The sequence below is a fragment of the Engraulis encrasicolus genome, chromosome 11 (genome assembly GCF_034702125.1).
Source record: "Engraulis encrasicolus isolate BLACKSEA-1 chromosome 11, IST_EnEncr_1.0, whole genome shotgun sequence".
Classification (NCBI taxonomy): Eukaryota; Metazoa; Chordata; class Actinopteri; order Clupeiformes; family Engraulidae; genus Engraulis; species Engraulis encrasicolus.
In genome coordinates this window covers 27,912,220-27,924,719 of record NC_085867.1, presented here as the reverse complement: position 1 = coordinate 27,924,719, position 12,500 = coordinate 27,912,220, and the positions used below count along the sequence as shown (strand labels likewise).

General features: G+C 47.7%; 2 protein-coding genes across 2 annotated transcripts in view; one reads left to right on the top strand and one right to left on the bottom strand.

Annotated features, from left to right (window-relative positions):
* LOC134458182 (kinesin-like protein KIF2A) overlaps positions 1–2,601 on the top strand; it is a 22,707-nt gene extending 20,106 nt beyond the window's left edge. Inside the window, exon 21 of the mRNA XM_063210342.1 lies at positions 211–2,601. Within this exon, the coding sequence (XP_063066412.1) occupies positions 211–296 (86 nt within the window). The 3' untranslated portion in view covers positions 297–2,601. The remainder of the gene's footprint in view (positions 1–210) is intronic.
* Positions 2,602–7,948: 5,347 nt separating this feature from the next.
* The window catches only part of LOC134458179 (membrane-associated phosphatidylinositol transfer protein 2-like), a 70,121-nt gene continuing 65,569 nt past the window's right edge, over positions 7,949–12,500 (bottom strand). The window contains exons 24-25 of the mRNA XM_063210340.1: positions 11,187–11,315; positions 7,949–10,788 (exon numbers count right to left, since the gene is read on the bottom strand). Coding sequence (XP_063066410.1) covers positions 10,423–10,788; positions 11,187–11,315 — 495 coding nt within the window. The 3' untranslated portion in view covers positions 7,949–10,422. The remainder of the gene's footprint in view (positions 10,789–11,186; positions 11,316–12,500) is intronic.

Genomic DNA, 12,500 nt, shown 5'->3' with positions numbered 1-12,500 from the left:
CATTGTTGACATCTCTAGTGTAAATACGAGCTGCAAGGGGTACCTCTATACTGTAGCCGTTTCATACCCTTTATCTCATGGTCATAGATCATTAGTTGTCCTCAGCTTACGGTAGTGTGTGTACAGTGTGTAAACGTGTGTTTGCATTGTGACGTTGTGGGGACCCTTAGGGTTTACGAGGACATCACTCTCTCCTCTTGTCATTCCCAGATAAAGTGAAGTCGTTCCGTTCTGCACTCCAGGAGGAGGAGCAGGCTAGTAAACAGATCAACCCTAAAAGGCCACGCCCTCTTTAAGAACCCCTTTAAAGACCACACCCACTGCACAGAAAGCCTTCCTGACTGCTGACAACCCTCTAAAGACCAGACAAGAAGGTTCCTACCTGCTGAGGAGCCGTTGAAGACCAGACCGCACGAAAGGTTCCAGAACTGCTCCCCCACCTTTCTACCCCACATGAAAGCTCGCTAGCCTCAAACTTGACAAAAACTTTTGTTGTAAAAAAAAAGAGTTCTAAAAAAAGAAAGAAAATTGAAAAGATTTGCCAGCATTCTCACCTGCTGGTAATTTCCTGAAGATGATGTGATGATGACCACTGTTCAAGAAAAAAAGGGAAAGATGCATATCTAAAGCACACACACACAGTACTGTAAGTGTGAATGGCTCTTTTGTAAATGAACAAATTAATAGATAACCGAAGATCATCGTCCCTTGCAAAGGAGGTGGACTGAAATCCTCTGTTGTCTTAGTGGTTGATGGCCTTCTACAGTACGAGTTTGAATATGAGCTGAATATGTTTGTTTGTTTGATGATGAGGCCACTTTATGAGTAATGCATGCACAAACCTATCCACCGTACTGAAGCATCTCCATTTATCCTGTGTGTAAATATCGTCTCATGTCTCGCTAACCAACATGGTGTCAGGATCAGACCTACAGCAGAATCCTCCTCTCTCACTAACCCTTTATCCAAGACATCAGCTGGAATTCATAGCTGCTCTTTGACTTCTTAGAGGACTGATGAGAGGAGCAACATTTAAGGTCCTTCACATATCTTCAAAAAAATAGTGTGGCCAGTCAACAATTAGCCTGGCAAGTCAGACGGTAACATGAAATGTGTAGTCTGGAATGGCACCATTGTAAAAGCAGTGGAATGAACGATGGGAATTCAAACCAGTTCAAACTGTTTAACTAGCCCAACACATTGCCACTGGAGATGATGGACAGACTCTGGGTCCTTTTCAAAATGCTGACTCCCGACCTCGGCCTGGGCTTGTGGCCTCGCGTTGGGCTGACGCTCCGTCTCCATGGCGAAAACAATAACATTCCCCTGCTGTCAGCCTAGCCTTAAGAACCTCTGGGAGACCTTTCCCCATTCAACATCCCGTTTGCAAAATGAGAAAATTATCTTTGAATTGCGCTTTTGTGAGATTTTGAATTAAACTCGTCAGTGACGTCATCACGAGGCTGCAAGGAAGGATGGGAGTTAGGCTATTAGAAAGAACCCTCTGTGTGACTGGCTCCTATGAATCCAGTTGGCACGTCTGGTCCGCCCACCCACAATGAGAGGACAGTAGGCGAATGGAAACAGCAAGCCTCAAATGAATTGCAGTGAATGGCAGCTGTTGGCAGAACGACATCAACAGTCATTTAGCATAGTTAAAATGCATTCAGAAATTAGACAAAGGTGATATTCATTTCATTTCAGATGCGCCGACTGGATCTATGGTGCGATGCTAAACCACCCTGCCAAGCAAAAAAAAAAAATGCAGCTAGGAGGGTTTATCTAGTTTACTAGGCTAATCATGGCACAATATCAAAAACATACAGGTCCACCCATCCCATTTGGAACTGAATACCTTTCTTATCCAGGTTTGCCAGATGAGGCTGATTTCCAGCCCAAAAAAAAAACTCAAAACCTGTCTGGAAGCACTAAATCCTGCCCAATTGTATTGATTTCTATGGCTAAAAATTGGGCATATTTTTCTCCAAAATCCATTTTTTTCCGCACACGGCCATCCTAAGCAGCCCAGAATCTGGCAACACTGTTCTTATCCCCTTTTCTGTTTTTAAGCATATCCAGGCCATACAAGATTAGAGACTGACAGGAGATGATTTGAGTCCTGTAAGAAAGCTGCATGAGAGCGCATACAGTACACTCTGAAACAGTTATATACAATACAGTAATATATATTACAAATGCATATTCATGTACACATGTTGATAGTCTTTTTTATTTTTGTAAAAAGGAGGAATCTGTTGAGGAGTCGAATCCCGCCGAGTAACCGAATGTGTCATTTCTGTTTATGTTGTTCATATCATTTTTGTTACGAGCTGTGTCAAGTCTTTCAGTTCTCCTCGCCAATCTTGTTGACGTGTAAATCAATGTTTCTTTTTGACCGGAGTATTTACTGTCATCATCGCTAATGTACAGAGTCCGTCCCATTTAAAAGAAGAGTTTTTAAACCTGAGAAGAAGAAGATGGTGTTTTGATGGATGTTACATGGTGGTATGGTGTGGTATGTTTATGGTAGTGTTGCATTGCTGCTCTGGTACTGTGCAACACACAATGTGACTTAACAATTAAAAACCCTGATGAACTGGACTGACTGATTATTGGTCTGGTTAGTTTATTCAGTTATTTATTTTAGTCTGTATTACCCGATAACTGCTATAGAAATGCTGAAAAGAGGCACATTCTCTCACAACTCGGTCAAAGATGCAACAGTTACACGCGCACCAAGAATTTCTGCTTTTTGAACTCTGATGTGTCACCCATAATGTGTGCATTGCAAAATGTTGAGCAAAACTATGCTCTTACGCTGCTAATTGAATTGAACCTTACTGGTGCAATGTGCAATTACGTAATGAAGATTTGCCAACAGGCTGGTCCACTTCAGCCATGAAACTTCCCACTCTAAAATGACAGGTGTTTCCCATTATTTTGTCCAACCCCTGTATATCAGAAACATTGACTCTTATGGTAATGACAAGCAAAAAAAAGGTACATTCGTTATCAAGCATTCAAAACCTGAAACCGCAAACACCTGTGGCAACTTTTAGTGGGCTAGAGATTTACATAATACATCCTTGTTTTTTTCTCTACACGTATGGGGCCGGATTGAACCATCTGGCGGGTTGCATCCGGCCCCGGGCCTTATGTTTGACACCCCTGCCATACACTACAGTACATGTATACAGTGAATGAAAGAAGACACTGAGGCGAGAGTGGATGCTGTCCCAACTGGTTTAATCCACAGTACATACTGGGCGTGGCCAGCAGGGGGAGCCATACTGGAGCATTATAAGGGTACATAAGAGCAGCCAGGGGAGCGACGCGAGTGGTGGTGAAGCAGAGCTGAGCTGAGAGCAGAAGCACACGTCTACACACGCACAGTAGAAATACAACCCAGGAACTCAGGATGGAACTGGAATCCTACGCATTCCCCTTTAGAATGGAACTGGAACCCTACGCATTCCCCTTAGAATAGAACAGGAACCCTACTACAGTATGTGTTCTTCTCCCCCAGGATGGAACTAGAACTCTACGTGTTCCACTCAGGATGGAACTGGAACTGGATCCATAGGCATTCCTTCAGAAATGCCTATGTGTGCAACCTTAACGTGTTGTCCATAGGCATAGAACAGAAATGGAACCCTTGTGTTCCGCTTTCTCTATTCACTAGAGATGTGTCGAGGAGCTAGTAGGCCTATGGCATGTTACGCTGTGTGTGTATGTGTGTGTGTGTGACTGTGAAAGAGAGACAGTGGATTACTTTTGCGTCTGTCTGTCCACACCAGTCCATCTGATATCACATGCCCTCAACACAAGAAACAGACAGACAGACAGACAGGTAAATAGACAGACAAGAGTCCCCTGGTCCCACCAGGAGAGGTCAGACCAGGGCTAACACTGAAAATATACAGGTGTGTTTTAAATACAGGTTGATTTGGGATCTCGTACCCCCCACCCCCAAACCCAAAGAAGTCAGATGTACATACTGAAAATATATCTAGAATCATCAACAGCTCCATATCTTACATTCATACATTGTACAATGCTATTGTATTGAATTAACTATATAGAATTGTCTGCGGTAACTGGTGCAAAACATCTCAAATGTCTTTCTCTACATAATTGACATTTTCCCCATACATGCCATATACAGTTAAATGTATAACAAAATATCATGTCATCTCAAATATGGTCAACATATTGTGTGTGTGTGTGTCCTGGAGTGAACAGAAAGCCTTAATACATACACATTTTGGCCCCGCTCATAGCTATAGTCCTGTGTGTGTGTGTGCCTGTGTGCGCCATGCGATGCGGTATCTGTGTGTAACAGTATGGCTACGTGTGCAGGGGTGGGGTAATGGGACACGTTAACATCTTGTTACATGATCACAGATATACATTTGACACACATTTAGTGACAGCCCCCCCCCAAAAAAGTCTGATTCCGGAGTCCCTTCAGACCTGACAGCAGAGTGACAACAGACCCAAACGTGACGTGACGTGACGCGACCCCAAACCTCTGAGGCTCCCCAAAGGAACTGTGGGCGATGGGTCCACATAAATAAGACAAACCCAGCTCCCTGCATGGTTTGACCAATGAGGTGAGTTTATGAACAGGATGCTACATCACAGCCAACCAACGAGCAGCATTAACCCCTCCAGGCCCGGGCCACAGCCAATCGGGGCTGGGGAGGAGCGGAGTCCAACCTGCAACAGGCAGATTACAAAACAGTCCAGTCTCACAAAAGAGTCTGCGTGTCTGTGTCTGTGTGTGTGTGTTGTGGTAGAAAACCAGAAAAGCTTGTCCTTAGTTGTATCTACATGTATCTGCAGGCTGTAATACTGTGTGCATTTGTGTCTATAAAGGTAAAAGGGACTGAGACAGGAGTCTGTGTGTGTGTGTCAGAAAACCGTAAAAGCTGTCCTTGTGTGTGCTCAGGCGGTAGCAGTGTGTGTGTGTGTGTGTGTGTGTGAGAGCGTGCGGGAGCAGTGTCTGTGTGTGTGTGTGTTTGGGTTTCTACAGCATAAAGGTAGTGTGTGTAGGGGCAGTGGTGTGGTGAGGAGGTGTGTCTGGAAGTGTTTTCTGCAGCCAGTACAGCCATCCTACGACAGAATTGTCCTACGACTGTTTACAGCAAGGGGGTATTGTTCAACAGCAGTGTGTGTGTGTGTGTGTGTGTGTGCGTGCGCGCGTGCACGTGTGTGTATGAAGATGCAGACAGAAGGAAGGGCTGTGGCGATTGGTTGCATGCTTGTGCTCTCTCAATGTGTGAATAATGAGCATGTGTAAGAGTGGTGCCTGATGGGTAATCCCGGACAGCCGTTCTGGTCTCAGCTTGTCCTTCCCATTCTGGAAGGTGTTGCCAGATGTGTCTGATAAAATCCCGCCCAAAAGGTTCTCAAAAAACGACAAAATGTGCTAAAATTGATTTCTATTGGCACAAAACTGCAGGAAAAAAACGCCAAATGGACGATTTTTTCTGTTTTTATCCGCCGACGGTCATCCCAAGTAGCCCAATTGGGCGGGTAACCGCACAATCTGGCAACACTGAAGGCGACAATATAAATTAACACCCCCGCATTACACTGTAGTCTTAGCCAAAAGGTGGCCAAAGTAAAAGTAGTTAAGTGAAAAATAATACCTGCCATAGTTTCCTTCCAAGACAAGTAACTTTATTGAGCTACAGTTACTATAGCGACGTACCTGATTCTGCATTGGTGGGATCAATTTTTCAGTAACAACAACGTCTAGCCCCCTCACTACTGTAGGTACAATGGAATAACTGGTGTAACCACTAGGTAATGTCATGTGCTAGTGTTGTAGCCTGATTATCATCGACTTTCAAATCTCTTCGAGACTTGGTCTGACCAAGAGCATAACAATTAACATTTCCCAAACGGCCTCCCTTGGTTTGCTAATGATTGCTTGTTTCCCAACAAAGTGGGAGGAGTTCCCAATTTTGCGGGAGCTCAGAAAGCACTTGCATTGCTCTTGACCTGACTGGTAGCAACACTGAAGCTGTTGCGTCACTAGGGGGGCACGGCCTGGCTACTAGTGTTGTACTTACACCATCTACTTGTACTTTGGCCACCTCTGGTCTTAGCCTGTACCATCCTTTCCTAAAAAGCGACAATATAAGACTTAACATCTGGGAAGATCCTCATCCATCCATTGTCCTAAGAGTTTAGTTGTACTCAACAGGACTTCTTTGTGTAGGTAGAAGATGGTTAACCCAGAAGGCTTTTTCTGACAAGGCCTTCGGTATATATGTACTGTACCGTATGTCGTTTCATGCCTATAAAAACAATGGCCTTTAACACTCATAGGCTTTAGACCAAATAAAACCTTTAGTAACAGCTGTCTGGAGGTTGTGTATCATCTTGTGTGTTTTGGCAGATGTGTGTGTGTGTGTGTGTGTGTGTGTGTGTGTGTGTGTGTGTGTGTGCACGTGTGCGTGTGCGTGTGTGTGAGTGTGTGCGTGAGAGAGAGGAGACGATTGTTGCGGCTGTTTGCAGATCTGTGTAGTATCGATTGAGATGGTTGAAAACACACAATAAACGCGGTGTCAGTATCTGACAACGCGTGGCGTGTGGTAGACTGGCGAGTGTGGGATGTTTGTTAGAATGTATGCGCGCGCACGTGTGTGCAGGACCACTGACACGTTTGGCTTGGCCCAGGACAAATTAATCTGAAAGGGCCCCAGACTCAATGCATACCAAAATCTGGGTCTCTCTCTGGGCCCAGGACAACAGACCCGTTTGCCTGGGACAACGGACACGTTTCCCTACGTGCGTGTGTATGTGTGTGTGTGTGTGTGTTTGTGTGTGTGTGTGTGTGTGTGTGTTTACAGAGGAGTGTATTTGTGTTTGTGATCTGCGGCAAGGTGTGATGGGGCAGAGGGTCCAATGGCCAAAGTCCTCAAGTCTAGAAGTCCTAAAGTCCTCTGTTTGTGGACAGAGCTGCAGCTACATTACACTGTATATGAGACACCGCAGATCCAGTCCACAGCATCCATACAACACAACACAGCCACCAGGAGCTCATCTCTGCACGTACTCACATTAAATAAATAAATAAATACTCCTCCGCTGAGGTGTCCTTTCATCATGAAGCCGTGCCGCACATTATTTTCCAGCATTTTGTACATCCAGCGCTAGAGACAGACAAGAGAATGTGACTTGTCTTGCCTCCGCGGTTTTGCTACGTCCTTGCTACTGATTTCCTCCGTCCTGGATCACAGACAGTTCTGATCCAAACGACTCCTCATCATATTCACCCTGTTCATTCATATACAGATCATACAGAGGTCATACGGGGTCATAGGTAACGGAAGGTCAAAGGTCGCCAAAGTTCAAAGGTGACTGAAGGTCAAAGGTCATTCAGAGTTCATGTGTCTACGTGTGTGTGGCTAGAAATCCATGGCTGCTCTCCAATCGCATACTCACATGGCGCCGTGTGTGAGTACTCTTCTTTCCACACAGTCGCATACACACACGACACACGGCTGTGTGTGAGTGCTGCATCCTTAGTTTAATGTCGTAGGAGTAGCAAAGCTATTGTATTATTATGGCAGCTTAAAAGGGATGCAACACTTTTGCACTTTGCACTCCAACGCAACACTGTTTCTTTCCTGCCGTCATAACTAAAAATAATAAACATAAAAACAAAATTCCTTGATGCTTTGTCATTTCAGGGGTGACTTTTGGGACATTTCGATGAAACCTGAAATAGTAGGTGTGGTCCTGTAGGGCAGCTTATGTTTGGCTTATACGCACACACACGCACACACACATACACACACAGAAAAAACACACATCCAAAAAACACACACACAACCGCAACGAATAAACACACACCATCAGACTTAGTTGGAAACTGTTGACAGTGCAAGTTGGTGCGTGTTCTGTACGTGTTGCATGGGCTTGCGGAGGGGAGAGCAGGAGACAGGAAGCAGACCATCCTACACTGACTGGCGCCCCGGGCCGCTGACAGCTTTGGCTGGGCCCAGGACAAAGTCATCTGAAAGGGCCCCCCTCCCAATACATACAATGTAATGAAAACCCAATTTTGGGCCCCCTATGTCCTTGGGCCCGGGAAAAGTGTCCCCTTTGTCCCCCCCTGTCGGCTTCCCTGCTGACTGGCGCCCCGGGCGACAGCAGCACCCAGGATACTGTGGAAGAAAGAATGATAGAGACAGACAGACAGAGGGAGGGGAAGGGAGGAGGAGAGGAGAGGAGAGGTAGAGATACCGTATAGCAGTAGCCTAGAAATCTAGACGCCCCTAGAGGCAGCAAATTGAATTTGCTCCCGGTTTAGCTCACTAGGCTAGTATAGCAGTGTTTCCTTAACTGGGGGTTGGGACCTCTGGGGGCTCGCAAAGGTACTGAAGGTGAAGGGGGATCACGGACAGGAGGAATTTTACATGAAACCCGTAAATATACAGGTTAACAGCTGCATACTTCCATAAATAGGTTAGTAACAGTATTTACTTATATGGTTAATAGATGTATTTGCTGTCCTGTGGATTTCTGGCAATAGGCCTATCAGCGGACAAACTATTAATGGTAAAGTTGGAATTTTTTTGTCCATTAACATTGCTAGATTTTTCCATTAATCGTTTGTCGGCTAATATCGCTAGAATCAATCGCTAGGCTAAGACTATGGTGGTGGGTGGAGGGGTCGCAAAAATATTCTCAAGTCCAGTCTAAAGTCTGAAAAAGCTTGGGAACCACTGCCGTATGGGACAGAGTAACACTGCTGTCACACCACCGGCGTTGAAAGAGCCACAACGCTGCTGACTCCTGCCTGGAAAGCACTGGTCAGGGGCGTTGAACGCGGCAAATGATTCAACCTGAAGCGTTCGGCCAGGAATCTCGACCAACCGAAGCTCGTGTTTAGAAAAATGTGAATACTCCATTGGCTGCCGCCTGCTAATGAAGTTCAACTTTTGACGCCCTCGCCTCCAGAAACGCTTTTGCAGCTTTTAACGCTTCTGCCGCCTGCTCTCCCATACAAAGTCAATTACTTCCGGCGCTTTCCACGCATTCAACGCCGGCGGTGTGATCACATGGTAGAGACACAGGAGATACAGTAGCAAGAGAGAGTAGGGCAGACAGGACAAGAGTGCTATTGCCAGGAGTACTGTGTGACCTAGTAAAGGGATCGTGCCGTATTATACAAGAAGAGAAACAGGTCCACAGGAGCTCCGAGATGCAGCCGCTCGCCGCTTGCACAGCGACACGATTCGATTCGCTGTCCTGTCTGTGCTGCTGAGCTCACCAGCACGTGATTTAAGACCTCTGCACACTGCCAGCAAGCAAGAGGCCACAGCCAATAGGAGTCTCTGATTATCTGTACATAATGAGGATGATCTGTGTATAGGATCATCCATATGTTGCCATGTACAGTAAAGTATGCCACATGAGCTATGTTGAGCAGTAGGAGGAGTTCAGGAAATGCCCCCAGCAGCTGATCTACAGTACATTCTAGAATCTCGTCAGCTGTGTGTTGTTCCGGGCTTCTGATTGGCTTGTGAGTAAGGGGATCTGTTGGCCATGGAGAAAGTGAAGCAAAAAGAGTTTCTGGGAGTTGCAAAAGGAGGATCCCCCATCAGTACAGAGCAGAATTGGACCAACTGTGGTGATCCACAGACATCAGGGCAGTCAGTGGTGCCTTGAGGGGTGTCTGTAACTCAGTCAGTGGTGCCTTATGGAGTGTGTGCGGTCTGTACGTTCCGTAGTAAACAGGCAGGGTAGGATGGACCAGGTTGCAGAGGTGGTGTGGTGCTTACTGCCTGGTTGCAGAGGTGGTGGATGGATGTGTGTGTGTGTGTGTGTGTGTGTGTGTGGTACGTAACGCCTGGTGGTGGATAGGACCAGCAGGGGGCAGTATACTGCAGGCGGTGGGTAGTAGATGGAGCCAGTGACACTGGAGGCTCATGGGATATATATAACGGATGGGGCCTTGTCCTCTAAGGCTGCCCTGAGAACGTGGGAGGAGCTTGTGGGAGTATGGCGACACCATTGGTTGTTGGGATCCCCTAAACCCAACCTTCACTTGTGAGAAGGAGGAAGAGGAGGAGGAGGAGGAGTTTTGAGCGTGAGGTGTGACTGTACATTCACTATGCGTGCTCGTGCCGGCACAAGGCTTAAGGCGTGAGAGAACCACGAGTACACTCTCTCACTCAGCAGTCCCCTGTTGTCACACACACACACACACACACGCACACACACACGCACACAAACACACACCATTTGCGCTCTGCTTGGAACCACCCCCTCTCCTTCCTCCCTCCTCCACCTCTAGTCCCCCGTAGTCCTGTAGTCTTCAGTTCAGATGCATGCTGGGACAGCTCCCCTCCGCTCCCCTGCTACTCTCCACTCCGCTCCGCTCGGCTGCTCTGCGCTCGGCTACTTGGGGCTGAGCAGAGCGCTGTCCAGCCGGGTGCTGCCCGTGCGGCCCCAGCAGCCCGCCGCCACGCTCATGCTCCGCTGGGCGCGCTCCCGCTCCCGCTCTGCACGCTCCCTCTCGCCGTCCGATTGGCTGAAGGCCCTCTCGGGCCGGCCCACGGGCGGCTGCTGCGATTGCCCGCCGCCGCCGGGCTGGGAGCTGATGGTGCGCAGCAGGTGGTTGCGCTTGCGCATGAAGTCGCCGCTGCCGCCCAGGCCGAAGCTGCCCTTGCGCAGCACCATGCGGGCGCTGCTGGTCTTGGCCGGCCGAGAACGCTGCGAGAACTCCAGCTGGGAGAGGTGCGCCGCGTAGCCCTCGGAGATGAACTGTAGCGGAGAAGAGAGGAGAGGAGAGGAGAGGAGAGAGGAAGGGAGAAGAGAGAAGAGGAGAGAAGAGAGAAGAGGAGAGAAGAGAGAAGAGAGGAGAGGAGAGAAGAGAGAAAGAAGAGAGAAGAGAAGAGGAGAGAAGTGAATTAGAAGTCAGTGTGTGTGCTGGAAATACTGGCTGAGCTCCAACTGGGAGGGTTGACTTGCGTAGCCCTCTGAGATGAACTGTAGAGAGAAGAGAGGAGAGAAAACGGTGGGTGGGGCGTGAGATGTGTATGTCAGATTAGCCCATTGACTCCCAAGTCACATAAAAGCACGTTTTACTCCCCATGCGTTGACTCCCAAATCGTAAAGCCATGTTACATGTGTGAGTGTGTGTGTTCAGGTGCACTGTCTACCTGGCACTGGTGCTGCATCTTCTTGGTGGAGCGTCCCACGATGTAGATGTGTGATGGAGGCAGGCCAATGGAGGCATACACAGACACGTCTTTAGTGGAGCCATATGCAGCAAAGATCTTCATGTGGGCCTGCACACAGATGTGGAAAGATGGAGACATAAGAGCAGAGTTAGAGTAGAGTAGAATACAGCAGGATAGAGTATACAGTACATGATATAGTACAGTAGAGTAGAGCAGAGCCGTATATAAAGAGAGTCTGGCTAACTATGGGTTCGAACGTTCGAGCTATCCCGCTATTTTGATTAGTTCTGGGCTGGTCACATGTTTTATGGACGCCATTTTCGTTCCTCACGCTCCCATTAATGAGCATTATCAGATATAAGAAATAACGCTTCACTATAATATTATTACATAATTATTATGACAAACTGTTGTGCATATGGCTGTAGTGCAGGGCCGGGTCAGGAGAAAAAACAGCATCCTTTAACTCGTGACAGAAACGGAGGATTTGGGACATACACGGATATAAACTCCCCTTTATGGAATATAAAGGACAGAATTAATAACCGGAAAGCAGGAGATTTCTCTGTGTTGTGTGTGTCATGAATTCTCTCTGCCTGCCCCATAACAACACTCAAATTGGTCCTATCTCTTGCTCTCCACTCTGCCTGATTACGTACACCTGTTCCTACTCTGCTCTACTTCACTCTCTGCTAATCACCTTCACCTGTCTCCACTCTGCTCTGCTCCACTTACCCTCGTTAACTCTCCAGCTGCACTGCATTTACCATTAACCCCTCTCTGTATATAAAGCTCCCTGTTTCAGTCATCTCTTGTCAGATCGTCTGCAAGCATCCTCAGAACCCGTCTGCTCCAGCTTACTCTGACTCCTGATCCCGGACCCGTTTTCTCTCTTCGACTCTCCGACTGCTCACCATCCCCGGTAAATCGACCAGCCTTCTGTCTTACGTATACGATTTTGGATATCCCCTGCATTGTACTGCTGCTCCTCTTCACCTGCTCTGTTGTGTGTGTTTCCCCCAGGACTCCCCGGACTCTCCAGCTCTCGGCATCGCTGCTCCACTCCCGGGGAACACACACACAGACAACACGGAACCCCTGGAACCACGGTGACCCTGGAACCCTGACCCTCGTAACCCAGGTGACCTTGCACTCCTGTTAACCCCTTGTATTCCTGGTGACCCTGCAATCCTGACAACCCTGGTGAACTGAGACCCCCTGAGACCCCCTGGACCCCCTGAGACCCCCTGGACCCCCTGGACCCCCTGGACCCCCTGGAACCCTTGGACCCTC